This window comes from Giraffa tippelskirchi, chromosome 6 (assembly GCF_054371585.1).
Source record: "Giraffa tippelskirchi isolate mGirTip1 chromosome 6, T2T-mGirTip1v1.2.pri, whole genome shotgun sequence".
Taxonomy (NCBI): Eukaryota; Metazoa; Chordata; class Mammalia; order Artiodactyla; family Giraffidae; genus Giraffa; species Giraffa tippelskirchi.
In genome coordinates, this window is record NC_137280.1 from 656,570 (window position 1) to 683,164 (window position 26,595).

Genomic DNA, 26,595 nt, shown 5'->3' on the forward strand with positions numbered 1-26,595 from the left:
TGGTCTGACGCTGCGCAGAGTGCGGTTAGGAGTGAGCCTGGGCCGGGGAGGCGTCGGGGGAGGCGTGACGAGCCCCGCAGTCGTCTTTGCCGAAAGCAGGGTTAGACGTGGGCGGTTTAACAGTTCCTCCACGCAGAGCCAGGAGTGAAAGCCTGGCAGAGGGACATGGTGAGCATCCCGTCCGGGCAGTGCGCGGCCCTGGGCGCGGCAGGGACGTGAGCTTTCTGCTCGCTCTTCTGTGGGAAAGCTATTCATCCCCCACATCTGCCCATTAACAAATAACAATAATTTCACCTATGGCTTTATGACAGTGTGCTTCAGATCAGAGACTTACTTAAAGACAGTGGAGAGGAGTTTTACCTTTTCAAAACCCATAAAGAACGGGGATCTGGGCATCTTCAAGATTTTCCATAATTGTATGCTAGTCTAGTCATGTGGCATTTTCCTGCAAGATTTAACTTAATTTTGCTACTCTTCACAGTCAGAAGTTATTGGCTGGACTCGAGGAGCAAGTTTATGTTCCAACTTTTCCATCATTTCAACCAGCTCAGCATTGGCTTAAACCATAGACCTCAACATTTCCAGTCCTGAATTTTGCTCAAATCAAGCCTTCTAAACTAGACTGTTCTTTTGGATAGGAACACATTAGGACTGGTTGCTAAAATAAAAAGCAATCTCTGTGTAAGAAACCAAAACCAAATCATTTATATTGCCTAGCCAATAGAGCTATGACTTAAAAGTGACAGTTGAGTATGACAATAATTCCTATTCATTTTAATTGGAAAAAAATTTGATTTTTAAAGAAGGCAAACAATCTTGTGAGTTTATTTTTTTTATATTGGAGCATAGTTCATTTCCAATGCTGTGTTAGTTTCAGGTGTACAGCAAAGTGATTCAGTTATACATATACATATGTCTATTCTTTTTCAGATTCTTTTCATATATAAGTTATTACAGAGTATTGAGTCAAGTTCCCTGTGCTATACAGCAGGTCCTTGTTGATTATCTGTTTTATATATAACAGTGTGTATATGGGCTTCCCTGTGGCTCAGCTGGTAAAGAATCCGCCTGCAATGTGGGAGACCTGGGTTCAGTCCCTGGGTTGGGAAGATCTCCTGGAGAGGGCACAGCAACCCACTGCAGAGCTCTTGCTGGAGAATCCCATGGACAGAGGAGCCTGGCAGGCTGCAGTCCGTGGGTCGCGAAGAGTCGGACACGACTGACCAAGCCCACAGAGCACTGTGTGCTAACCCTGACCTCCTCATGTACCCCTCCCCCCTCCCCTTTGATAACCATAAGTTTGTTTTCTATGTCTGTGAGTCTCTCGTTTTGCAAATAAGTTTGTATCAGTTTTTAGATTCCACACCTAAGTGATATCATGTGATGCTTGTCTTGGCTTTTACCATGATAATCTCTAGATCCATCCATGTTGCTGCAAATGGCAATGTTTCGTTCTTTCTATGGCTGAGCAATATTCCATTGTACCTAAAAGTGCGTTTCGTTTTTGACAGAATCCCTGCTGGCCTTTCTCTGATCAGGCTGGTGGCGCGGGGTCTGGGTGAGCGAGTCTGGCGGCGCGGTCGCTCTGCCTGTTGCCTGTTCAGCTGACATCTTCAGTTCAAGGAATATGTGATGTGACCAGATTTCCTGGGGTGGTTTATACTAAATAATTCCATTCTTCCAGTGAAAGTGACTTAAAACTCTGCCAACCTGACCATTTATATCTCTTAAGATTAGTCCACTATCCAGATTTTATCCCAGTCTTTTAACTGTTTTGTTGGAGTAATAAGCATTTTACTGACAAATATTATTTAGAAGTGAAGAGACATAAAGCCTAAAGGAGAGTAAAATATTTTTGAAATTTATTACACTTAAGTTATACTCAGTTTCATGAATTTACAACAGAAATTTGAATGCTATTTTTCCCTTGGAAAATACATTCATCATAATGGGATGCATACTATTGTATCTCTATTTGAACTACAATGTAAACCGTGTGTTTTATAGCTTTATGTTTCGTTTTATTCAAAAACCAAATGCATTTTTTTCTGCCATTTTACAATGAAAGCTAAAATTTCCGAAAAGATTTTTCCTGAACTCAGAAGATTCTTTCATAGAAATGTCCCCAGTTTCAAGATAATACAGATGTGTGGTTTCTTTGTATTTTGTGTTCTGCACTTGAATGTCTTCGTTTTCATGAGTGACAGTGTCGTGCCTATTGAATTTGGTGCATGACAGGTAGTGTTTTGCATAAGGATATGTATGGTAAAGGATTTGCTGTAGAAAATTGGGAATCATGTGAGATGTGGTGTGATTTTAACTGCCCAAGCAATCACAAGCACCATAGAATACTTTCCACAACTCCCACAGGCCTTTGTGTCTTCATTCAAAAAACGTGATATTATTATTTTGCAAAGTTACATTGTTTTTAAAGGCAGTTTTCTGCTGGTGACAAATATTAAGTTCTAAGTGAGTTGTTGCTGTAAAGCATTGAATACCTATGAAAGTTTAGCACACTTTAGAAAATGAATTAAAGTCTTATGTAAGCAAATTCTTTGAAGATTCATTAACCTCCCCAGTAAACCCTAAGTGCATATATGAGAACGTCAGACATTTGGCTTTCTCTTCAGAGGTTAGTGTGTGTGTCTGTGTCTCCCTCTGTTAAAAACGTGCTCTCTAAAGGCAGGGCTGGGTCTCACTCTCTGCTGTTTCCCGTGCCCACTGTGGACCTGATGCTCAGGAATCGTGGTTGAAGGGGACTAAATGAGTGGACTCTTACCTCCCTTAAAGAGGAATTGACTTTTAATTCATTGTATGATGAATTCATATCTTGGTCTTTGTTGCTTATTTAAATATTGCTTAATGCCTATAGCTAAACTAGAATTTTCTCTCAACAGTCTGCTTTGGTGCAACTCTGCTATACCCAATTTTGGGTACTTTGTATTACATATATAAAGAAAAGATCATGCTAATTTCATTAAAATAAGTTACATTTCTATCAATAATTTTCTATTAAAAATTAATAGGTATTAGCTTTTTATATGGAGAAGGCAATGGCACCCCACTCCAGTTCTCTTGCCTGGAAAATCCCATGGATGGAGGAGCCTGGTAGGCTGCAGTCCATGGGGTCGCTAAGAGTCGGACACGACTGAAGCGACTTAGCAGCAGCTTTTTATAACATCATTTGAAATGTCTCCCAAAGTTTTCCTGAGGTTCTAAACTATTGTAAAATGAAAGCTGTTATTATTTACAAATCGTTGTTGTTCAGTCACTAAGTCCTGTGTGACTCTTTGCAATTCCATGGACTGAAATCCAGCAGGCTTCTCCATCCATAGGGTTCTTCAGGCAAGAATACTGGAGTGAGTTGCCATTTCCTACTCCAGGGGATCTTTTTGGACCAGAGATTGAACCCACGTCTCCTGCATTGGTAGGCGGGTTCTGTAGCACTGAGCCACCAAGAAAGCCCTTATTTCCAAATATGTTAATGTCATATAAGATTATCTGCTATTTTAAAACTTCATACTTTGTATTTGCAAAGAAACAAAGAACTATGGCTAATACAGACTAAATTACCTGTCATCCATTTGGCAAAAGATCAAGCCATTTCATTAAAGTTCGTTAAAGTTTCAAACAGCATTTAAGTATCTATAGGCTGAAAAGGAATATAGTAGTTGCCAGATTTCTTGCTTTTAAAAATTACTTTATCTAGTAAGGAGAGTATGTAGATCTAAACATAAAATAGGATAAATATGTAAGCAATATCTGAGAATTCAGTTCTGATTAAGGTAATGTTGCTGTACATATATTAGCTTTTAAACTAATATAGTTTAAAAAATTTTAAGAACCTTAATACAGTGATATTCACTCAGTTAAAGCTACAGTTAATCTTTCTTTGATGATAGATGTCAAAGGAATTTGAGTATCCAGCCTCTGTAGATGTTATCATAATTTATAGTTAGCTATTGTTGTGTCAGAAAAGCATAAAACTGCCTATTAATAAGAGTCCTCTGGTTGGTAAAGAACCAGAAGGATACTATATATCAACTGGAATCATCTCTTATTAATTAAGGAATTGTGTTATTTTCTATTAGGCACAGCATAGCTTTAGAAATTTCTGAAAAAGTGCTTCTTCAGCATCTTTAGTCACCTCCTCTGTCTAATGAATAGCTCTGTGGGAGGTCTGAGGTCCATGGACCAGAATTGCATCACAGGGGAGCTTGTCAGAAATGCAGAATCATGACCTTTTTACAGACTTAACTGAATGAAAATCTGCATTTTTACAAGAACCCAAGTGACTCATATGCCCACTGAAGTTGGAAATGCATTCAGGTACATGACCCTCCCCTCCCTTTCTTATATTACCTTGGATTGCCTTCTTTAAGTGGAAGGGAGTGAGCAGTCCAAGCATGCTGTATGTGTACCCGCTTTCATTTGTGTGGGTGGAGAGAGAAATAGAACCATATTTAATGTAAATACAGCCTTTTTCCCACAGGGGTACCTCCTGAAGCCATGTAATATTTTTAATTGCCTCCCACATAAGTTGATTTTTCTAGCCCTGCTAACACCTAAAATATCTAGTCCCTTGGCCATGATACTGTTCTCCACACCACCCCCACCTCTGAAGCAAATTAACCATCTGCAAAAAATTCCGAAAGAGGAAAGGGTGAGTTTATAAACGCAGTGACGTTTTCAAGGCGGTCACTATAATGACGAGTATCTTAAAGCCTCCACAACATGCAGGATACTGTCCTAACTGCTGGAGGTATAAGGTGAGTTATATCCGGACTGTGCTTTCCAGTGACAGGCACACATGGATAGAGCAGGGCTGGCGAGCGCTGGGGTCCGAGTCTGCGGCGGGTCACGCCCTTCCCTGCTGGCTGCGTGTCCTTCGGGCACGCCGCTCCTCTGAGGGCCGCCTTGTCAGCCGTGGGGGGCTGACAGCAGTGGGGGATAACGTGAGACCGTGCTTGTGAGGCAGTTAACGTGCTTCATGGCATCTGTAAGCACCCGGCCCTGTTATCTACATAGATACCAACTATTACTTACATTCAGAGCAGTATTTACTCATTTACTAGGGGCAAGCGCAGTTTGAGAAACTTTGTAATAGACGCAAGCATGGATTCCCTGGCAGTCTCAGGGAAAAGAGCCCTGCCTCAGAAAGGAACAGTTGTGTGGGGTTTCCCAGAACATGTGATTTTGTGAGTGGGTTTTGCAGGATTAGTCAAGTCTACCAGGCAGGGAAACGTAAGAGATATTTCAAATGCAGAAAATATCAAGTACCCAAGTCCAGTGCTGTGAAAGTTTTTATCTGGGCAACAGCAGGGAGTGTCGTGGGACTGGAACAGACAGGGCGTGGAAAGAATGGCTCGGGACGGTTACCTGGGGCCCTTACGGAGGGCTGGGTGTGTGTGGACTTCTGGGACGTCTGAATCTGACAAAGAGTGGAGAGCTGGTGAAAATGCTTTCACTGGGGAGGTGGGGTAGCATTCTGTGTTGGACTGGGGCGCGTCCAGGTGCTGTGGCCGTAGACTGTTAGACACTCTCAGAGGAGATCGGGCATTCAGGTGCTATGGCCGTTGACTGTTAGAGACGCTCAGATGTCTTTCTCTTTGCCCTGTTTCTCCTAAACTCCAAATCCTGCTTACTGGCTGCCTGCCATGTCCAGATAGCACGTACAAAACCAAGCTCCTTCCCTTCAAACTCTTCTGCCTGCACCCCCTCCTGGAAAACAGATTGCACTGCCATTTGCCAAGGTCTTCGAGCTGAAGGTTAATAGTTACTCTTGAACTGTCGTTTTGCAGCAGCTCCTTCCTCCGTGGTGTCCCACCCCTCTCTCCCTTCCCTGGACGAGTTAGCCTTCTCTTTCTTAAGTCCTGCACCTCCCTTCCTCTCACTCAGCCCTGCCACAGTCCTAACGGGGCCTCATCTCCATCCTCCACACTTTCTCCACAGGCTCTTGAAACAGAATTGAGCTTTGTTAGCCCCCTTTGCCTTCAGGTCACAATCAACATTTTTTACCTGACAGATCACAGCCTTCACACACGCTTCCTATTTTACTCCTAAGTTCCACTAAAAGGTACTTTTGTCATCTCGTTGTGAATAAATTAACTTTTGGTGTGGAAACAACCAGATTGTGACTAAGCACGTTTAATTTTGAGTGGAATTGTAGAAACTTCTTGTTAGGACTCCTTGTTAGAAATCTTAGAAGATTTCCTTCCAATGGCATCACCGCCTCCCTTTTTTAATTACGTGAACCAGCTGGATGGGAGAATAAATTGTATCTTAAAAGGCACTGGTGTCTCTTGACTGGGAACTTGGACTGTATTGAGTCACACACCCAAGACTAAAAGGGCACATTTTGGAGCCCCTTCCAGCTGTTACTTGTCAAGTTGTCATTTCCCAGACATCGGATTCAGTTTTTACATTTGGAAAGAGGTTTCAAAAACAGCAACAAAATGCTGCAGTTCTCTTCTTGTTACAGAATGATGATGGTGAAGCACGTTTGGATAATTTTAAAGTGTAATGGCGTTCACTTACTTAGGTACCAGAAGTTGGTCTTCCTATCTCGGCTATCTGGTCTCTTTTTTTTTTTTTTTTTTAATGCTCTATAAATGTAGAAAGGGTGAGATAAGTTGTTTCAGGGCAAACAGAGTTCACCTTCCTTGTAAAGGAATTCACACTATCGAATATTTTTACAGCTGTTTCAGAAATATCTATTTAGTTTACTTAATTCCTTCTGAAGATTCCGTAGGCGCCCAATGCCTACAAACACACTACTCTGTAGAAGGTAACGAGACAGAAACACTTGTTACATTTTATAAGTTCCTTTCCCTCATTTTCTCCATTTTTGAAATTCAACATTTCTCTGAAAATGTTCTTTGTTTTAATATACTACTAGAAGGAACTGTCAGGTAAGATTAATCCTATAAATATATAAATGAAGAAAAGACCTTATGTATGTATATAATAAAAGACCATACATATACATATACATACATATATGTAATAAATGTATGTGTAATTAAAGTACCAAAGGACTGGTGTTTATACAATTGTTTTGTATACTATTATAGTGAAAATTAAATTTAGTGTATGAAAAAATAATATAAATAGGGAAATTATTTGCTCATTCAGAATTTGCTATTATTAAATCCATATCTGTATATCATCCTTTCTATTAAAAGGGCTTTGGGGAAATTGAATTCAGGCTTCTTAGTACATACATTCATGTACAGGCACGTGGGAGCCTATATTTATACTCTCAAAAGAGCTTGGAAATCGCCACCTAACTGTTCTACTTTGCAGTAATTTGGCCTTAATGTTTTTCACCAAAAATTTAGACATAATATTTGGAGATATTTCTTGGTGAACAGTTGCTTTCATTTTAAATCGGAAAAATAATCTTCCTGCATCAGGCAGGAGAAAGTGAAATGATGAGTCGTTAAAAAATAAACACTGATGTTTGTCTTTCAGACCTGAGGATTATCGGCTGTAGGAGGAAGAAAATTTCAGAAAATAACGGTGCGGCGATTGAAACTCCTCCCTCAAGAGCCTCTCCTTCCTCGGGATGAAGCAACAGCTGCCTTCTGACAGGAAACCGGGTCTGGGCTGAAAGTTTGCGGGGAAAGGTCGGGAAGGGGTGTTCCTTCATTAGGAGATTGCAGTAAGATATGCTACTGTATAGAATCGTTTTATTGCATAATGCGGTTTGAATGTCACAGATGAGAAGAATAAACTGCCCCTCGTTAGTTCAGTGTCTCGTTTAGTGGGGAAGCAGACCCGGGTAGCACAACAGTTGGGATTGCCCAGTGCCCGTCAGCGCTGCCTCCTCAGCTCAGCTCCCGGTTCTGGACGCCTGGGAAACAAGGCCCTCCTCCACGTCTCCTTTCAGTGACCGTTTGATCCAGCACGCCAGCTCAGCAAGGCAGGGTTTGCCTGAGCTCTTCAAACTGCGTCGCCTTTCTCTGTGTCCCATAGAGCTTCTTGCGTTCCGTGACACCAGGCTAACAAGCAGTGCTTGTCTGCTCCCTAGAAGCCTCACTGCCCCCCCGCGATGCTGTGTCCACATCTCTCCTGTCGGCTCCTCTTCACCTCTGTCCTGGGCGCTGAGACGGGCCCGCTGGAATCAGTGTGTCCAGCAAAACCTCCTCTCGGGAAATGAAGCCGCTGAGACGCTGCATTTGGGATTCTTATGGTAGTGTGCCTGAGCCAATCAAGGAGTGGGTCAGTCCACTTCTCCCGTTCATGCAGCAAACATACTAAGCCTGCGGCAGGTGTTGGGAAACAGATGACGCGTCCTCCCCTACACCTTCACCCACCGAGAGCCTGCTGTCTGCGCGCATGGGAAGGAGCTGGGCATCGACCCACGCACACACACGTGCACCTCAGAGTGGAAGGTGCTGAAGTAACCGTGAGCTGTGGTTTAAGTCCACTTAGGGGAAAACACTGACAGTAGACTGTCGCTATTAAGCACTTTTAACGTGCCAAACGCAGCTGCTTTATATAAATTAAAATTAATTCCTACATCAACCAATATTGTACATAAGACAACCTCCCCTTTTAAAACTGGGCACAAGGAGGTGGCAATAAGTAACTTGACCACATCACAGACCTGCAGGGCGGTGCAATCAGGACTTGAATCCAGGCAGTCCGGCTCGAAAGGCCGTGGACTTAGCCGCTAGATGAGAAAAAGTGAGTATGTGAGTATCACAAATTCAACAAAAAGCATGACCTGCTACAAGTCAACAGCTACTGTTCCCGAGGAAGTGGCAGTTACATTTCAGACTTTTGGACCAGAAAGAAGCTCCACCCCCGACTTTTGACATGTGATGTTGGGTGTGAGCCAGTGTGAAAAAAGTCCCCAGCTCCTGGTAGAGCAGCTTTTGTAGGGAGGGGCTTCTGTAACCCCAAAAGGGGTATATCTCAAGCACCTAGAACCATGCCCGGCACATATCTCTCAGGAGACTCAAGAAATGCAGGTCCAGTCCCTGGGTTGGGAAGATTCCCTGGAACTGAAAACGGCAACCCGCTCCGGTATTCTTGTTTAAAAATCCCCGTGGACAGAGGAGCCTGCTGGGCTCCAGGCTGTGGGGTCCCAAAGAGTCGGACACAACTGAGCCACAAATATAGGCCTGTCACACCGTCAGCCCTCCACTTCCACGGGTGCAGAGCCAGTGGGTCCAGAGGGCTTATGACATCACACCACAGTGTGAAGGGACTCGGGCTTTCAGATCTTGGCATCCACAGGGAGTCCTGGGAACCATTCTCCCACAGATACCGAGGGACCACTGCGTTAAATATTCAATAAGAATATTGAGACTCTCACTTGCTGAGTGAGAGCCCATTTGGCCGCGGAGGGGCTGTCCAATCCTACAGACCCGTGTAGACCTAAAAGGGCTATGCTGTTGGACTGAATTCCTCCTGCTATCGGGGGTTCACTGCATTTTGCTTTCAGAGTAAAGAGGTTTTTGTACCAAATGGCTTTCAGAAGCAGACGCTATCCGACTTCCCAGTCCTGCCCAGTTGCCTTTCCTTGAGAGTTTAACAGCCAGATCTCGGTGTTTCTTTGGAGAACATACGCACAGGGAGCCAAATAAAACTCACAGCTCACGTAGGGGACCGGGAACTTGAGGGGGGCAAGACAAGCGGAACTGTTAGAACCGTCGCTCCAATCAAAATAGGTTGAATAGAAGAAACGAGAACTGAAAAACAAACCAACTCTTAGATGAAGGGAATTCTACTCCAAAGATCACATGGGGAGGAAAAGAAAGCTGATAGACATATTCTGTTGCAACATGTGTCTGTAATGTGCAAATGAGAACAGATAAGGAGTCAAGTCACTAAAACCAAAAATCTGTTTGTTCATGTGCAGTTTCACCAGGTGCTAAGTGTTCTGCTATTGAGGAACACCAGCTAAATGTGAAAAACACCATCCAGTCGAACATAATGAACCTGCAGAAGAACAATTCACAACAGCTGTCTCTCCATTTTACCCATGTGATTGCCTGCTGTTTCTCTTCAGTAAAGCATGAGTTAGTGTCCTGATTATAAGTAGCAAAGGAAAAGGAAAAACCTTAAGTATTGCGGAGTTTTGAAAGGAGAGAAAAGTAATTTTGCAATAGCCAGGGGGCATAAAGTACTCACATTATCGAACACAGAGACAACACTTAAAGAGCTTAATCAAGTTTCCAATAACCACCTGCTTTCTGGGGAACTGAAACCCCAAAAGCACTCATCTGCAGTGGGTTAAGGATAACTGCGGGTTTCCCAGCTGGCTCAAGTGTAAAGAATCCGCCAACCAATGCAAGAGACTCAAGAGACGCGGGTTCAGTTCCTGAGTCTGGAGGAGGGCATGGAAACCCACTCCAGTGTTCTTGCCTGAAAAATCCCCGTGGACAGAGGAGCCTGGCGGGCTACAGTCTGTGGAGTCGCAACAAGTCAGATACGACTGAGCGCACAGGACACAGGCAACCGACCTCCCGCAGCAGGAGAGCACACGCGTCCTCCACGCTCAGCTGCGGTCCTGCAGACGCTGCTCTAGGAGAAGGGCGAGCAGCAAAGCCGGGAAAGCTGCATTTCTGTTCTAAGCCAGTTCAGAGGAACAAGAAATAGAGCGATAAGCCACAGAGACCAATCTCTGGTTTCCCATTTAATTTGGAAAGCTACAGGTTTCCTCCCAGCTCTCCTCCACGGTTCAAAAGCCACAACTGTTTGCTATCATCACCTCCACCCAGCAAGCGTCATGTCTTATCAAAACAGCATTCTACATTTACTGTAACTTTTTTTAAATTAGGAACTTGTTTAAAATTCTGAGAGTTTTCTTGTATCACAAGATGGTATAAGGTTTGAGATTTCTGCCTCGAATCCGTTTTCCCATAAGCCCATAACACATCACGCAGGGATTATTTTTTAGGACTGCATATGCCACTTCATAGTACAGACAGCAGTACTCACGTATAAATCCTGGTTTAGCACATCCTTTCATCAGGCAGACTTTTCCAGGGTGGGTCCTAAGAGGTCACACTCGCCCAACCCCAGAAAACGGGGCCAAATGGGAGATGCTGTTCTCAAGTCTGGCGTCACCCCCTTGTCACGCCTGGGTCAGCGTAGGGTGCGCCTCGCTGTAAGTTCCTGAACGGGCGCAGTGATGTCCTGGACACAGCCAGCCCCCGTCTCCAGGCCTGGGGGATCCCAGGGTTCCACCAGGACCTAGCCAGGGGGCCAAGGCAGAGCTAAGGACTAAAGCAGGTCATTAAAGCCATCCTCTACCCAGAATGCAAGGCTCTCCTTTCTCCGCCTATTTCCTCTAAATTTACAAAGCAAATACCAAGAGCTGTGGTCGGTGAGCCTGATGAATAAGGTCTCTCTGTTTAGACAAACTAGGCCGTAAGCTGGCCCAGGGGCTAGGCGTGGAGTGAGGAAGCAACGCTGCCGTCTTTAAAAACAATTGAAGAGCAGAATTTGGTTTTACTTGTCAGGTTTAACCCAAATGAAGGAGGTTTTGAAGAAATACATGCAGTAATCAGATCCTCTACTAGAGTTCCTTCCCCTCCTTTCTTGCTAATTTCCTCCTTGTCGGATCCAGACAGGGTCACAATACCTGTGCCCCATTTTTTTTTTTTCCCGAGTCTGCATGATTTGCTTTCCTACCTTCTCCTGGACAGGGAGGTTAGTACCACAGTCAGTCAAGAACAACATTACATGTCCAGGTCTCTCCAGGCTGAAAATTCTCCCATCGACCAGGTAGCAAATCCTGAGTCCTCAAAACCTAAACGCCCCAGGAGTGATATAGCTGCCAGTTTCTACAATGTGAAGTTTGGACTGGATTGAACCCTATTTACGAAGGCTTGATCTTTCCAAGACAGACATTAAGATTCCATTTCAACTTGAAGACAGGCTCTTGCAGAGAAATGGTATTCCCCCGCCCAAAAGTCTAAAATAAAGAGAACTGAGTAGTTTTGCAGCATCACTACTACTCAGCACTCCACCTGCAAAAAGAACGTGAACTTGAGACCAGCTCTCAGTAAAACAGCCGGTCCCTCCAGCTGAGGCCGACTTTTATCAGGCTGGCGGCCAGCAAGGTGTCGGATCCCTTTTCCAACGAGGATGGCGTGAACAGGGCTGCGGCGGGAGACACGCTCAGGCGCCAGGGCCTCTTGGTCCACGAGAAGCTCTCTGATTTCCAACAAATCTTTATTTCAGGTCTTCATTTTGCTTTCACTGCCTTTTCAATTCCAAAATTAATACCTAGTAAAACCTTGCAGACAGTGACTGCCAGAGAGTGTCTTGCTCACAGCACACCTGTGCTTTATAGGTTGGGCTTATGGAGCTCCAACTTGTCAGCCTGTATTAAATCATGGAGAAGCAACACTTTCATGGTGATGCTTTTTTTTTTTTTGATTGTAGCTGAATTTTTTTAGTTAGTTTATTTATCTATTTTTTAACTTTACAATATTGTACTGGTTTTGCCATACATTGACATGAATCCACCATGGGTATACATGTGTTCCCCTTCCAGATGATGCCATTTTAAAGCATGAAACTAAAAATGGTTTTTAATATTTATAAGAAATTCTGAGCATAAAGCCTATCTGTGTTTAACTTTGGGGCAAATTCACAAAGTCCAAATATTTTTTAAGTTGTTAGAAAAGTATTACGAATTATTTTATTATCATGCATTGTTACCAGCACAGTAGATAAATCGTGGAGAAATGTAAATGCGTGCGTCCTTCAGAAATTCTGATCTCTAAGTCTGAACCTTGGAAGCAGCCATTAATTAGCCAACTCTATATTCTCTATTCTTGGGCTTCCCTGGTGGCTCAGATGGTAAAGAATCCGCCTGCAATACAGGAGACCCGGGTTTGATCCCTGAGTCAGGAAGATCCCTGGAGAAGGAGATGGCAACCCCCTCCAGTGCTCTTGCCTGGAGACTCCCATGGACGGAGGAGCCCGGCGGGCTGCAGCCTGTGAGGGTCAGACGCGACTGCGTGACTCACACGGGTCTGTGTTAGCGAGGGGCCAGCGGCTCTGCCGCGCTCAGTCATCCAGCCCACACTAGGTCCCGGGAATCGTCCTGCGCTCTTGAGATACCATCCAGCCCACACTAGGTCCTGGGAATCGTCCTGGGCTCTTGAGATACACGTGAGTGAAGCTTCCTGGTGTCACGGTATGCTATTGTGATCTATAAGAAGAGATATATATTATATATACCTATATATTTGATATGTCTTGGTATATACATATATTTACTACATACTTGATTTGTATCTACTAGATAATCTATTTTTTAATTGGAGGAAAATTGCTTTACAGTGTTGTGTTTGCTTCTGCTGTACAACAATGCAAATCAGCCACAATTATACACATATCACCTCCCTCTTGAGCCACTCACTTCTCTAGGTCATCACAGAGTGCTAGGCTGGGAAATATGTATCTATATTTATGTGTGTGTGTGTGTGTATGTCTGTGTGTGTGATCAATCAAGTCTGACTCCGCAACCCATGTCTGACTCTGTAGCCCACCAGGCTCCTATGTCCACGGAATTTTCCAGGCAAAAATACTGGAGTGGGTTGCCATTTCTTTCTCCAGGGGATCTTCCTGACCCAGGGATCAAAACTGTGTCTCTTGTGGCTCCTGTATTGGCAGGCAGATTCTTTACCACGAGCACCACCTGGGAAGCCCCCAATATACGGATACATGTATTTGGTCTTCATCCCTGTTTCTGGCACAGAGCTCTTTAAAAACTTCCACATTTCCTAAGTGATGAAAGCCACAGAGATGTCTTTTGTTATGTTAATGAGGCGCTTCTGGACCGCATTTGAGGATGAACACTGGAGGTGGAAATACTCATCAACAACCTATGTTTAGTCAGTTAAGTTCCATTTAGTGCCCATGTAACAAAGCCTCCACAGGAACCCAAAGGTCAGGATTCCGAGAGCTTCCAGGCTGGGCAACAAAGTCATATCCATGTGTCGACGTGCTGAGCCCTGAACTCCACGGGGACAGAGGCTCCCTTGCTCAGGACCTCGCCCTGGGTATCTCTTCATCTGGCTGTTGATTCATATCCTTTAATGTCCTCTGCAATAAACCAACAATCGAGTGAGTAACCTGAAGGTTACTGAGTGGTGAGCTGCTCCAGGAAAGCCACGGAACCCAAGTGGGGGCAGGGAGGTGGTGAGCATGGAGACCTCTGATTTATAGGCAGACACGCAAGTGATCACCTGGCCTTGTGACTGCCGTCCGAGACAGGGGCCGCCTTGTGGAGCTGAGCCCTTAACCCGTTGTGTCTGACACTAGTCCGGGTGGGTAGGGTGAGCGCGGCGTTAGGCGGGCACACCCGGACAGCGCCCCTGGAGATGCAGTCGTGTGCGAGCCTGCGTCTGGGAAGAGGCTTGGAGGCTCCCTGACTCACCCCAGGAGGAGCGAGAGTCAGCACAGCACCCCCCCCCAGTCATTCTGGAACCCAGCACCCTCCGTCTGCCGCCTCCAGGCTCCTAGAGAACCGGGGAGTCCCCGACATACAGGGCGCAAGTGGGGAGCGACAGGCAGACAAGACACACACACTTCTTAACTCGGGGACTCGAAAGCCTCAGACATACTCCGTAGGCTGAGAACACGTCACGTGGCCATCCCGAGGCAGTCTGGAAATGAGAGTCTAACCTGTGCTCAATGAGAAGACAATATAGTTTTGTGGGGTTTTTTTTAACTTTTTATTTTGTAATCTGGGTACAGCCAGTTAACAACGTGATAGTCTCAGGGGACAGCACAGGGACTCAGCCGCACATAGACATGTCTCCCTCTCCCCCAAACCCCGCTCCCGTCCGGGCTGCCACCTAACACGGAGCAGCCCCTGTGCTCACAGCAGGTCCTCGCTGGTCATCCATGTAACATATAGCTCTGTGTACATGACCATCCTAAACTCCCTAACTACCCCTTCCCCCCAGGAACCATAAGTTCATTTTCTAAAGTCTGTGAGCCTCCTTCTGTTTTGTAAGCAAGCTCATCTGTATCATTTCTTTTTAGATTCCACATATAAAGGACGTCATGTGATATTTCTCCTTCTCTGATTCACTTCACTCAGGGTGACATTCTCTAGACCCATCCGTGCTGCTGCCAATGGCATTACAAGAAGATAGTTTTAGCTGAGGCTAGACTGTCTCTAACACCACAGCCAGCGTGCAGGCGCCTGCACTGTGTAGGAGTGTGTTGGGTTGCAATGCAGGCCTGGAAGATCTCTGCTTTCCTGCTCCAAGACTGAAGAACGAGGTGGGAGTCAGTGACAGTGATGTCAGTGGTTTAATGGATCTCACACGTCTGGAGTGGCATCCTGGAGTGGTGCCCACTGTGGGCAGCAGACTGCGGCCAGGCATGGTACAGTCTCCACTCCCAGGAGAGAAGGGAAAGCTGCCCGTTATAGGAGGAACTGACTGCAGGCTGCTCATCAGCTACCAGGAGGCTTGCAGACGGGCACACCGTCAGCACCCCTTTGAGGAGAACAAGTACCAGCTGCAGCTGGGGTGGGGGGGACGGCCGGGTGAGTCAGGTGTGCTTGACGCGGGCACTGGCCCCGCAGCACTGAAGGGGGAAGCAAGAGAACAGCCATCTGGGGTGGCCTGACCGCACAGCATCTCTGGTGACACCAGATTTAGGGAGACGAGAAATCCCGTCTTTAATCAGCTGAGGGAAGAATGTATGGACAACAACTGCAAGCTAATAGGGTCCCTCATGAGTAACTGGGCTTCCCAGGTGACACAGTGGTAAAGAATCCACCTACCAACACAGGAGACGCAAGAGATGCAAGTTTGATCCCTGGGTTGGGAAGATCCCCTGGAGGAGGGCATGGCAACCCCCTCCAGTATTCTTGCCTGGAGAATCCCATGGACAGAGGGGCCTGGGGGGTAACAGTTTCCAGGGCTGCAAAGAGGCAGACCCGACGGAGCGCGCCTGCTGGTACAGCACTCAGAATAACTCAGCAGGTGACGGATTCCAAACACAAGGGACACTGCTGCAGTCAGGGACTGTTTTGACAGGCATAAACATTCAAAATGAAAACAAGCAGATATTAAGGTTCAGAAATGGTGTCCAAGCCATTATCTTTGCTCAGCTGTGCCAGCAGAAACCCTCAGTCTGTTTGCACACTGCCAAGCTGCTGGGTAGATGGGTGACCAGGTTCACAGTCCCTTGGATCACTCTCCAATTCTTGAAGGCTATCTTCAGCCATGCAGGTACAGACCCGATTCCTTCAGAAAGCCCTGCAGACGTGGCCCGTGGCTATTTCAGGAGAACAGTAAATTGCTCCAGAGCTGTGGACAACCCGCACTGTCCTGGTACCTGAGCGGTCAGCTTTTGAAGCGCACCCACTCTTTTGGCTTTCCTGTAGTCCATCGCCGTCAGAGTCGCGGCTCTCTCCTGGTCTGATGAAACACGCTCATGCTCAAGTGAATTCAGACACAGAACTCGTTGGCAACACTCCAAGAACGAGAGCGGGCAGCCAGAGACGAAGGTCTGTTTAGCAGGGCTTCTGCTTGTGTCCAAATCTGATAACCGGAATGTTTGCCAAAGAACTCTGTGAAGCTTAGTCCTTTCAGTCTGCACACTTGCCAGCTCAGAAATATAACCGCATACGTGAGAGAGGCTAGGTAAGGTGAACACACGTGAATTTTCTAATAACCAAATTCTCTTCAACACATCTATTCAATATCTGAGCACATTCAAATAACAATTATTCTCAGAGTGAAAGCCGAGCTGGTTAATGATTTCGTGACGTGAGTTTTAGGACATGATGGGGATACAGTTTTATCAGGAGTTACGACTCTGGGCCGGATGACAGGATGGCGGAAAATGGAGACGAACGTCTTCAGTGAGTACACGTTCTCTTTCTATCTGACTTTACCATACAAAGTTCATCTCGGATCTGAAGAAAAGATATTTTCACTTCTCTAGATTCTGTTAGAAAACCTCTTTTAAGTTAGGGAAGTTCAATTTCACTATACTGGTCATGGTAATCTTTTTAACCAATAAGATCAAATGCAATTAAACATACTAGAAACAATGAAATATGCTATTCATGCCAGCGTATGTTTTTTATTAGGAAGATACAGAGAAAATAAATCATCACTAACATTTCTGCATTTAGAAACAAGCAAATCATCCCACCCTGCCCACTGACCCTTTTATTCTGCTTTTAAAATAATCACTGCCTCCATTTTTCTAAATACTGGTGACTCATTTTTCTTCATTCATTCATATCATTTATTATGATAAGGGTATCTAAAAGGTGATATATTATTTTTGTAAAGTAGAATTTTACTCTGAAATCTTCTGTGATTTTCCTGTAAAGTATTAAGCTTCTGAGTGCTCAGGTTTGTTGCAAAGTACTTTTCAAACAATAGAGAAATGTTAAACATGAAGAGTTAAGTGAAAGTAACACTTTGCACAATCCCGTAACCAGGAGGTAAGCATGGTTAAGCGTCTGGAGTTTATTCGTCCCAATTTTTCATTATGGATAGATGAACAGAATAGTAGGTAAATATTACAATATTGTTCTGCAACTTGCTTTTTAAATTTTACCAAGACTTAAGCATCTTGTGTCAGCCAAACTTCTAATACAAGTATTCAGTCTGATAAATAATGTAAAACTGTTGCAAATATATTCATGCAGTTAATTTTTGTTAAGGATAGTTATTCTAGAGAGTATAGAATAACCAGAACTTCGTAACAAAGGAATTATCTAAACTCTGAGCTTGTTTAGCACAAATGGACCATTTACATCAGTGTTTCCAATTCTACATCAAATCAGAACAAAAAGTTATTTTTTAAACCAAATATTTTGGTTCAGACCTTGGAAACGTCCATTCTGCATTTGAACAACCGTTCTTAAGGGGGACAGGCCCAAAGGGACTAAGTCCTGATGGCTGTCACGGTCTGAATTAGTCATCCAACATCATTCCCCACCCATCTCAATCTCCTTGAGTTACTATCTGCTGTTAATACTGTACTTACTCTGAGAAAAGCAGGAACACCTCAAAACCAACTTGCCGTTCTAAAATCACTCTCCTTTCCTCCTCAAGTCTCTGTCTCACTCAGTGAAATTCCCATTCACTCAACCTCCCAAACTTGCCATCTTGAAGCCACTCTTACCTCCTGCCATCGGTCACCAGGCTCTGCCTGTAGGATTCTCCCTCAGCAGCTCTCAAAGCTCGCTCCCCTCACTCCTGTATCACCGCGGTCCAGGCCCATCATCTGAACTCCTGCGCCAGGCATTGCGGGATGGATGTATCAGGCTGGCCAGAACAGTTGTGACCAACCCGCTAAAGGAGGGGCATGGGCCAGGGGAACAAACCTGTGAGAATCCTTCGTCTCCTCCAGGGATGTGTGTCGCCCTGGACTTTCTACTTAGTGCGTTTGCTCATTTGTAAAAAGGGAATACTTAACCTAGCTTGTGCAAGTCAACTTAATACATCCAGAACATAAGCTAGTACGTGGGAGGTCGTCCTTACACGTCTGTCTCCTTCCCTGCCCTTTTCCCCACACCAGCCTGTCTAATACACTACGTAAAAACTGTGTCTTCAAGTAAGAAGCCCCTTCAGGTCACTTACCTATTTACAGACCCCCACTGACTTCCTATTGCTTCCGGGCAGAAATCTGAACGTCTTATCATGCAATAGATCTTCCACAGCCTTGTCCAAATGACCTCACTTGCTTCAGCTTAAAGCAACCCACACCAGCATGCTTGCCTTTGCTCCCCCTCCACTTAATACATGGCTGAAGCCCCAGTGAAGTGAAGGTCACTCAGTCATGTCTGATTCTTTCCAACCCCATGGACTGTAGGCCACCAGGCTCTTCTGTCCTTGGAATTCTGAACCCATGGCAGACACTAATTAAAAGTTTGATGCCCAAAGAGATGGAGAAATACATGAACACATGAATGCATTTATAGAAACACAAGATTGATTTACTTATTACAAGCACTTATTAGTGGTGCACATTTCTAAAATTTGAAGATGGACGACTTCCCTAAAGTCACTTAAAACGCACAAAGTGTGTGACTCTCTGGTTCTAATTTTTATTGGAATATACTTGACTCACAATGTTGTAGTTTCAGGTGTGCAGCAAAGTGGTCCAGCTATACATCTACATGTAACCACACTTCTGTTTTGGATTCACTCCCCATACAGGTCACTACGGAATACTGGGTCGGGCCCCCTGCGCTGCACAGCAGGTCCTTGTCAGTTCCCTGCTTTGTATATAGTAGCATGTATATGTCAGCCCAACCTCCCAACTTACCCCTCTCCCTAGTATTCCCCCTGGGGAACCATGTGTTTCTTTTCTACATCTGTGACTATTTCTGTTTAAATACCTCTTCCTCACATTCCAAAATACTTAATAGATCTGATTTGCAAGCTTCTAAGGAACTGATCCCTCATTCCTGGGCGTCACTGCTGTCTCCCAAATGTTCCGGCTTATAGTGACAGCAAAGCCACTCTTCCCACTGTAGACGGGAGTGCAGGGTTTGACTCCGATTACAAAGCCCACTGCGCTAGCATGAGATGACTCCACAGAGACTCTCTGCACAGCTGTCCAGTGCAGAGACAGCGGTGTAGGCAGCCCACACCTCCCAAAGAGTGCACGCAAGTGCGATGGGAGCACAGAGGCTAACAAACAGACCAGAACAGGAGGGCTGGCAGGACCATGGTCGTGGAGGTTGTCCAGGTGGGGGTGGTGGGGTTCAGGGAAGGCCTCACACAGGAAGAGGAGCCTGGTTTGATTTCAAGGAGTGAGTGTGACTATAGTACTTCTTTGAGACAGTTGAGGGAACTTGGAAATTAAATGTCATTATTGAATAACTAACTGGGGGCTTCCCGGGTGAGACGGTGGTTCAATCCCTGGTTTGGGGAGTTTCCCTGAAGGAGGACATGGGAACTCACTCCAGGATCCTTGCCTGGAAAATTCCATGGACAGAGGAGCCTGGCGGGCTACAGTTTATAGGGTCACAAAGAGTCGGACATGACTGAGAGCTCTCTCTCTCTCTCTCTCACACACACACACAGATTGCTCTCCTAGCTTCGATTCACACACAATTATCTCCTAAACTGAACTCTTCAATCACTCTGTCCCAAGTCTGTAATTCTAGAAATCAAAAGTTTCTAACCAAAGTGATTAAAATTCTGAAGAGTAATGTCCTTTTATGAAACGATCACTTTCAGAAATGATATAAAGTATAAGTTAATATATCAGTATATTCCTGCCAAAATAGGTAAGTCAATAAAAATGCACTTCAGAATCAGCTTTTATTACAAGGCAAAGTATTGTAAACATAAAAATCTTGAACTTGAATTATACCTTTTATTATGAACATTTCACTCAATAAAAATCTCATGAACAGGGTCCAACTGATGACAAATTCCAAACTAATGAAATGTTCCCATAACTTAAATAAACAAATTTAGATCACCAAGTAAAATCAAAGCCAAGTTTATTTGCACAATTCAAGAATGATATGAATGGACTAGAACCTCTAGTGGTTGATCCTTCACCGTTTATATCAAACTTTGAGTGTCTTCTGAGTGACACAGTAGTCCATGCATTTCTAAGGGCCAAACATCACAGCACATAGAATATCCTTCTCTCTACTCACTTGTTTAAGACCACGCAATCTGAGATACAAAGGAATGAAGTGACGGATAACACACCCACTCATTTAAGAGTTCTCTCAGGTGATTCTGGGTCATCTCATCTTGTGCAAACTTTCCTTCTCATAGCCCTGCTTTCTATGTGTGGAAGCATGTGCCATAACTAACAGGAAACCACTGCTGGTCATCTGCTCACTATCTGCTTTCACTTCTTGCACAGGTACCAAAAAAAAAAAAATTACTTGGATCCCCAAAGGAACATGTAGAGCTTTTTGTTTGAATATTTTAGATGAAAAGGTCTTAAACCAAGCTGTGTGAACTTCAGAGAAGTCCAAGAGACACAGCTGATTCAGGAAGAATACAGCTTCTGGTGATAAAACACCCTGTCCCAACTTTTGGCAATTACCTGTTACTAGACGCTACAGAGAAAAAGGAATATACAGTCAGTTTATGGTTCTCTTTCAAATTTCTATTTTCAACAAACAATGAATGGAACCCAAATCTTTTTCAAGCATGGGTTTCCCTGGTGGCTAAGTGGTTAAGAATCCACCTGCTAACGCAGGAGACCTGGGTTCGATCCCTGGTCTGGGAAGATCCCCTGGAAAAGGAAATAGCAAACCCACTCCAGGATTCTTGCCTGGAGATCCCACAGACAGAGGAGCCTGGCAGGCTACAGTCCATGGGGTCATAAAGAGTTAGCAAGTAAACAACAACAAGTGTTTTCCTTTATGAGCAAAAGGCAAATTATAGTTCAGAATTAGAATCTATTAGATTCAACCTCATTTCTTCTTTGTTTCCTAGAGTTTTAAAGGTTTTCCTTAAGCCCAAAAGATAAGTTCTTCAGGCAAATATTTATTTAGCGTCAGTCTTACATTTTCACAGTCATTGCTGTCTGGTGGGGTATAAATGAATAACAGAATTCTGCCAGTCACTGAGGCTCAAGACAATTGCTGTTTTTCTGTTAAGCGCCCTACCACACTCTGAATGAATGGAAGCTTGAATACATGTCTAAAGGAAAGAGCCATCATTTTTCTGGTTAAACCTCAGCCAAGACTATACAAGTTTAAGGTGATATATAGAAATGGAATAAAAAGAAGCAACATATATACATTGTTTTAAAATTTTATTTGCTTATTAAAAAAAGGTTGGAAATAGGTTTGTAAAAACATATCTGCATGTACAAAGTAATCTATGTGGTTAAGGAGGGCAAGCTCTGGAACATACTGCTGGATCAATTTTTATCAAAATTGGAAGTCTTTGTATCAGAGTCAGTGGGAAGTCATTAGGTTACATGTCAAAAGCCACTGAAGAGAACTGAATCTAGTTTTACAGTTGCCAAATTCAGAAAGGCTATGTTCTAACACATATTCTTGGATACCAGTGAAGCTAGTGACCAAGCGATCTCAGAGTTAGATCAATTAATTAAGCAAGAGGTAGTTTCTCCAATCATGTCCCTTTTTTTCTTTTCACCAAGGTCATTCCTAGAGGGGATAAGGATAAATGAATCATCTTTGAATCCCTTTGAATTCCTGTTCTGGGGCCCCGTCTCCCTCAAATACAGTCATTTCTGTCTTGTTGCATTTTAGGACTCGCGATCACCCGATGCAGAAAGGATTCCAGAATTCAGCATTAGGGCCGATCTTTCTCTGAGGACACCATTAAAACAACAAGCAGAAATCAGGCCTGTGGTGTACGGATTAAGGAGTTTCTTTTTAATACACTTTCCTGTTAATATAACAATAATACTAACGGTGTCCAATCAGGAGACACAGGCTGATGGAACAAGCCCCCAAAGGAAGCATACAAACCACATGCTGACGTCCCTCCCGGGTCAGTCGCCTTACGAGCTTTTGCGGTCGGTCCTCCGAGCTCCGCTGAGAGACTGTCAGATCCCAGAGCCCCACAGCTCCATGGCCTCCAGCTCATCCTGGACAGGGGTGAACTCTGGCTGGTCAGGATGGGGAGCTAGAGGGGGAGAGTTGGGTGGGGGCTTGACAGAACCCAGGAGCCACAAATTGATGTCCTCCCCTCCTTTGGATCCGCAGAGGCATAGGTTTGGTCTCTAAAGTACAGAGATATCCTGCTTGGGTAGAAAGTGAGAGTGCCCTTTATCCACCAGGCTGTGCGCACCTTTTCCAGGAGGTTTCAGATGGTTAGTAAAAGAAGGGCCAGGTACACCACAGAAATGGTTAGCCAAACTGCTTAAATATGACGTGTTTTATTTACAAAAGAAAACCCGAATATCAGCAGAGTGACAAAAGAAAAATAAATTTTAAAAACCAACCTCATGTTAGAAGTCCAACACCAGGGGACAGGAGGCAGAGGGGAGTGATCAGAGGAGAAACAGACAGCAGGGGGATCAGGAAGAAAGACGCCCAGCGATGTGTGTGTGAGATGGGAAGAGGAGAAGGCACCTGGGCTCCACCTGGGGAAGTTTGGGATAACTCTTGGCAGCCAAACTCACACCTTCACCCAGGCTGATATGGAGCAGTTGGTTTTTATGACAACTGACGTGTGACTCGGTTCAGTTCCAGTCTTATCATGGTGAACTGTTTGGTGCAGGGAGGGCAGGTGAGGTGGGCAGGTGAGAAAGCAGGTGGGCAGGGGAGAGGAGTGCCCACGGTCAGGGGCAGGGCTGGGTGGTCGTGGTCAACAGGACAGTTCTGTGTCTGCAGCCAATTGCCCAGGCCAATGGAATCAGAGTGGAAGAGTTCCACGTCAGTGCTGGTAATCATTGTAAGGGATCAGATCTTAATAAGAGACAGGGAAGTTTGAGAGAATGGGGAGGGAAGAGATGAACAGAGAAAAACACATCAGCAAAACTCTGACCAGTCCCTCTGGGAAATAAGGTTCAACTTCTTCTAAAGCAGAAAATTTAAATTCATGGGCTAATAAGTTTATTGCCCCAAAACAATCTCTGAACCTCTTTCGATGCTTCCAAGAATGACTATGTTAGAAAATGTCCCGTTATACAACCCTCTAGCATGTAGACCACGGATGCTTTTAGGAAGCGTAATTTTTTCAGGATCTCAGTCCAGTAGTTAATAAGAGGCAAGGACAGTGTGGCCACTTTTGTTTCTTAAAATAATCCCAAGCCATTTAAAATGCATGTGGTGGGAAGGATGTCACCCAATGGAATCTCCAGGTCTCTCCTAATTATGGGGAAAGTTGGACACTAAGTTTGAGGTGTCCCCAAAACAAGAGCAAAATTTAATAGGACATCATGGCCATACCACAGAAGTAACACAGAAGGAGAGGCCCCAAAGAATTTTCAGATATGTCCCTCAAGGATCAAATATGAGGTCAGAGGCCATCTGGAAGCAAGGAAGACTTAGATGTGGCATTATTTTAAATTTCCCCTTATGATGTAACCTCTATATTAATTTGCACTTCACAGAAGAGGCCTCTGGATAATTTAAAAGGTAGTGAGCAATTCCAGCTCTGCTTCCTGCTCAAAACAGGTCTGCTTTTCAGAGGTTCCCCCCCCCCCACCATTATGGTACTAAGATAGTAAGATTTGCTCAAAGCCCACGAAGGGCTGACACTTACCTCCCACGCCGTAGGCAGAACACGAAGAAGGGTCACAGTATCCAGGCTGGCCGGAAGGACCCTGTGGTCCAGGGACCCCCAGGTGACCTGGTGGACCCCTTGGTCCAGGAGAACCGGGGGGCCCAGGGCTTCCTGGTCGACTCTCCCCAGAAGGCCCTAAGGAGTGTCGACCAATGGAAACAGTTGGTCTCTTATCATCACAGGGTGAGGTTTCAGACCACCAAGAAGTAAACTAACTCTTACAAGAAGCCATCTTACATGTTTTGACAACTAGGGTGATCTGCCTCTTTCTACTCAATGAGTTCTATTCCTGAACTAGATTTCCTGGACAGAGGATCACACTGCAATCACACCTTCTCTGGAGGTCAATGCTTTCAATCAGCTCAGGAAACTGGAAAGCAAAATGCATTCTTTTTCATCACCTCTTGATATTAAGGGAAAAGAGCAGCCCACCACCAACCTCGTGTTCTTTACGGAGCCTCTGTTTCCCAATGCAGGCTCCTTACGGATCCGGTGTGAGGACACGTGCACACACCACACGCTTCCACACACAGGAACACCTGACCTCAACCTGGTAACCCCTACTGGGTTATGGCCCCATATGATTAAAACAAATCATTCTAAGTTTGAAAGAAATTATACTGCAGTAGAAAAATGAAAATTCTGAAATTGGACCCAATATATGAACCCCAAATTTCTTCAGGCTAGCTTGTGTCAATTGAGAACTTAGCACTGAATGAAAGTGAGAGGGCAGTTAAAATTTTTGTGAATTCAAGAAGTATGTCAGACTGAAATTTTTCCAACTCATGTGTTTGTTTTGCTCTAGACCTGGATTTCAACAGTGTTTCAAAGGTCTTTTTCAACTAGAAATGAATCCCTTCGACTAGAACCAAAATGAAAATCAGGAACACGTATCACCCTGTATTTTAAAAGTGTTGCAAATCTCTGGTGAATTCAGTTCCATTCAATTAACATTCACCAAGCATTCATCCTGTATAAGGCATGATCTAGATCAGTTCCTCATACAATCTCTAATAACAGGAGTATCTATACTCAAAGCAGACCTATTGCATTAGGAATCTCTCCTACAAAAAGTATTTTCCAAAATCATCAATAGGTTGGCAAGAAAAACAAGAAAAACCAGTAAGTCATTAGATTCAATATGCTTAAGACTGGGATTGTAAATATCAGTAGGATTGAAAACTTACAATTCTAATAAACAAGTATGGTCATCTGCAGACCAAGCTAAAATCATATAGTAAAATCACAAAACCCAAAACTTGCACAAACCCCATGAAGTGAGATGACCATGGTGGCAGAAACTGTGAGTGCTCATCAGACAACCATGTGTCCCCTAGATTTTGAGCCTCCCATGCAGTTCAGCTGGGGCTTGTGGCTAGTCCCAGACAGTGGAATATAACCAGAAAGGCCATCTGTCATCCTCCATTCAGGAAGCTGATCTTTCTCCTCAAGGCCCTTTGCTCTAAAATGAGGGGAAAGTCAGCCTACCCACATCAAACTTTGGATAAGTGTCAGTCCACGAAGCACTGGGGATTGATTCATTAGTGCAGCATAGCCTAGCCCCAGCCTGACCCTGCAAACAATAAGATCCTAGAACATGCTGTACCTCTGGGGACTGGTGTATGGGAGACTCGTTACTAACACACTGGCCTTCCAGTGAAAGGAATGGGAAACATGGCCGCTCCAGTCGGCCACAGGGATGTAATATGGAACCATGGCCACTCCAGTTGGCCACAGGGATGTAATATGGAAACATGGCCGCTCCAGTCGGCCAACATAGATGTAATATGGAAACATGGCCACTCCAGTCGGCCACAGGGATGCAATATGGAAGCATGGCCACTCCAGTTGGCCACGGGGATGTAATATGGAAGCATGGCCGCTCCAGTTGGCCAACATAGATATAATATGGAAATATGGCCGCTCCAGTCGACCAACATAGATGTACTATGGAAACATGGCCACTCCAGTCGGCCAACATAGATGTAATATGGAAACATGGCCACTCCAGTCAGCCACAGGGATGTAATATGGAAGCACGGCCACTCCAGTCGGCCACAGGGATGTAATATGCAAACATGGCCGCTCCAGTTGGCCACAGGGATGTAATATGGAAGCATGGCCACTCCAGTCGGCCACAGGGATGTAATATGGAAATATGGCCGCTCCAGTCGGCCAACATAGATGTAATATGGAAACATGGCCACTCCAGTCGGCCAACATAGATGTAATATGGAAACATGGCCACTCCAGTCAGCCACAGGGATGTAATATGGAAGCACGGCCACTCCAGTCGGCCACAGGGATGTAATATGCAAACATGGCCGCTCCAGTTGGCCACAGGGATGTAATATGGAAGCATGGCCGCTCCAGTCGGCCACAGGGATGTAATATG

At 44.7% G+C, this 26,595-nt stretch overlaps 2 protein-coding genes and 1 long non-coding RNA gene across 15 annotated transcripts in view; 2 read left to right on the forward strand and 1 right to left on the reverse strand.

The window, feature by feature from the left end:
- The window catches only part of MRPL13 (mitochondrial ribosomal protein L13), a 39,166-nt gene extending 31,418 nt beyond the window's left edge, over positions 1-7,748 (forward strand). For all 6 annotated transcript variants that reach the window (XM_081504811.1, XM_081504810.1, XM_081504812.1 and 3 more), the window contains one exon: positions 7,474-7,748. In XM_081504811.1, the coding sequence (XP_081360937.1) occupies positions 7,474-7,495 (22 nt within the window). In that variant the 3' untranslated portion in view covers positions 7,496-7,748. The remainder of the gene's footprint in view (positions 1-7,473) is intronic.
- Positions 7,749-13,923: 6,175 nt separating this feature from the next.
- Positions 13,924-17,055, forward strand: LOC145511475 (uncharacterized). Its single transcript, XR_014057887.1, has 2 exons — positions 13,924-14,097; positions 15,022-17,055. It is a non-coding gene; the product is annotated as an uncharacterized LOC145511475 (long non-coding RNA).
- Positions 17,056-21,736: 4,681 nt separating this feature from the next.
- Positions 21,737-26,595, reverse strand: part of COL14A1 (collagen type XIV alpha 1 chain) — a 216,434-nt gene continuing 211,575 nt past the window's right edge. For 3 of the 8 annotated variants that reach the window (XM_081504793.1, XM_081504792.1, XM_081504790.1), the window contains exons 47-49: positions 24,180-24,335; positions 22,475-22,595; positions 21,737-22,111 (exon numbers count right to left, since the gene is read on the reverse strand). In XM_081504793.1, coding sequence (XP_081360919.1) covers positions 22,516-22,595; positions 24,180-24,335 — 236 coding nt within the window. In that variant the 3' untranslated portion in view covers positions 21,737-22,111; positions 22,475-22,515. Of the gene's footprint in view, positions 23,381-24,179; positions 24,336-26,595 lie in introns of all 8 variants that reach the window. The other 5 variants (XM_081504789.1, XM_081504791.1, XM_081504788.1 and 2 more) reach the window with 2 other exon arrangements.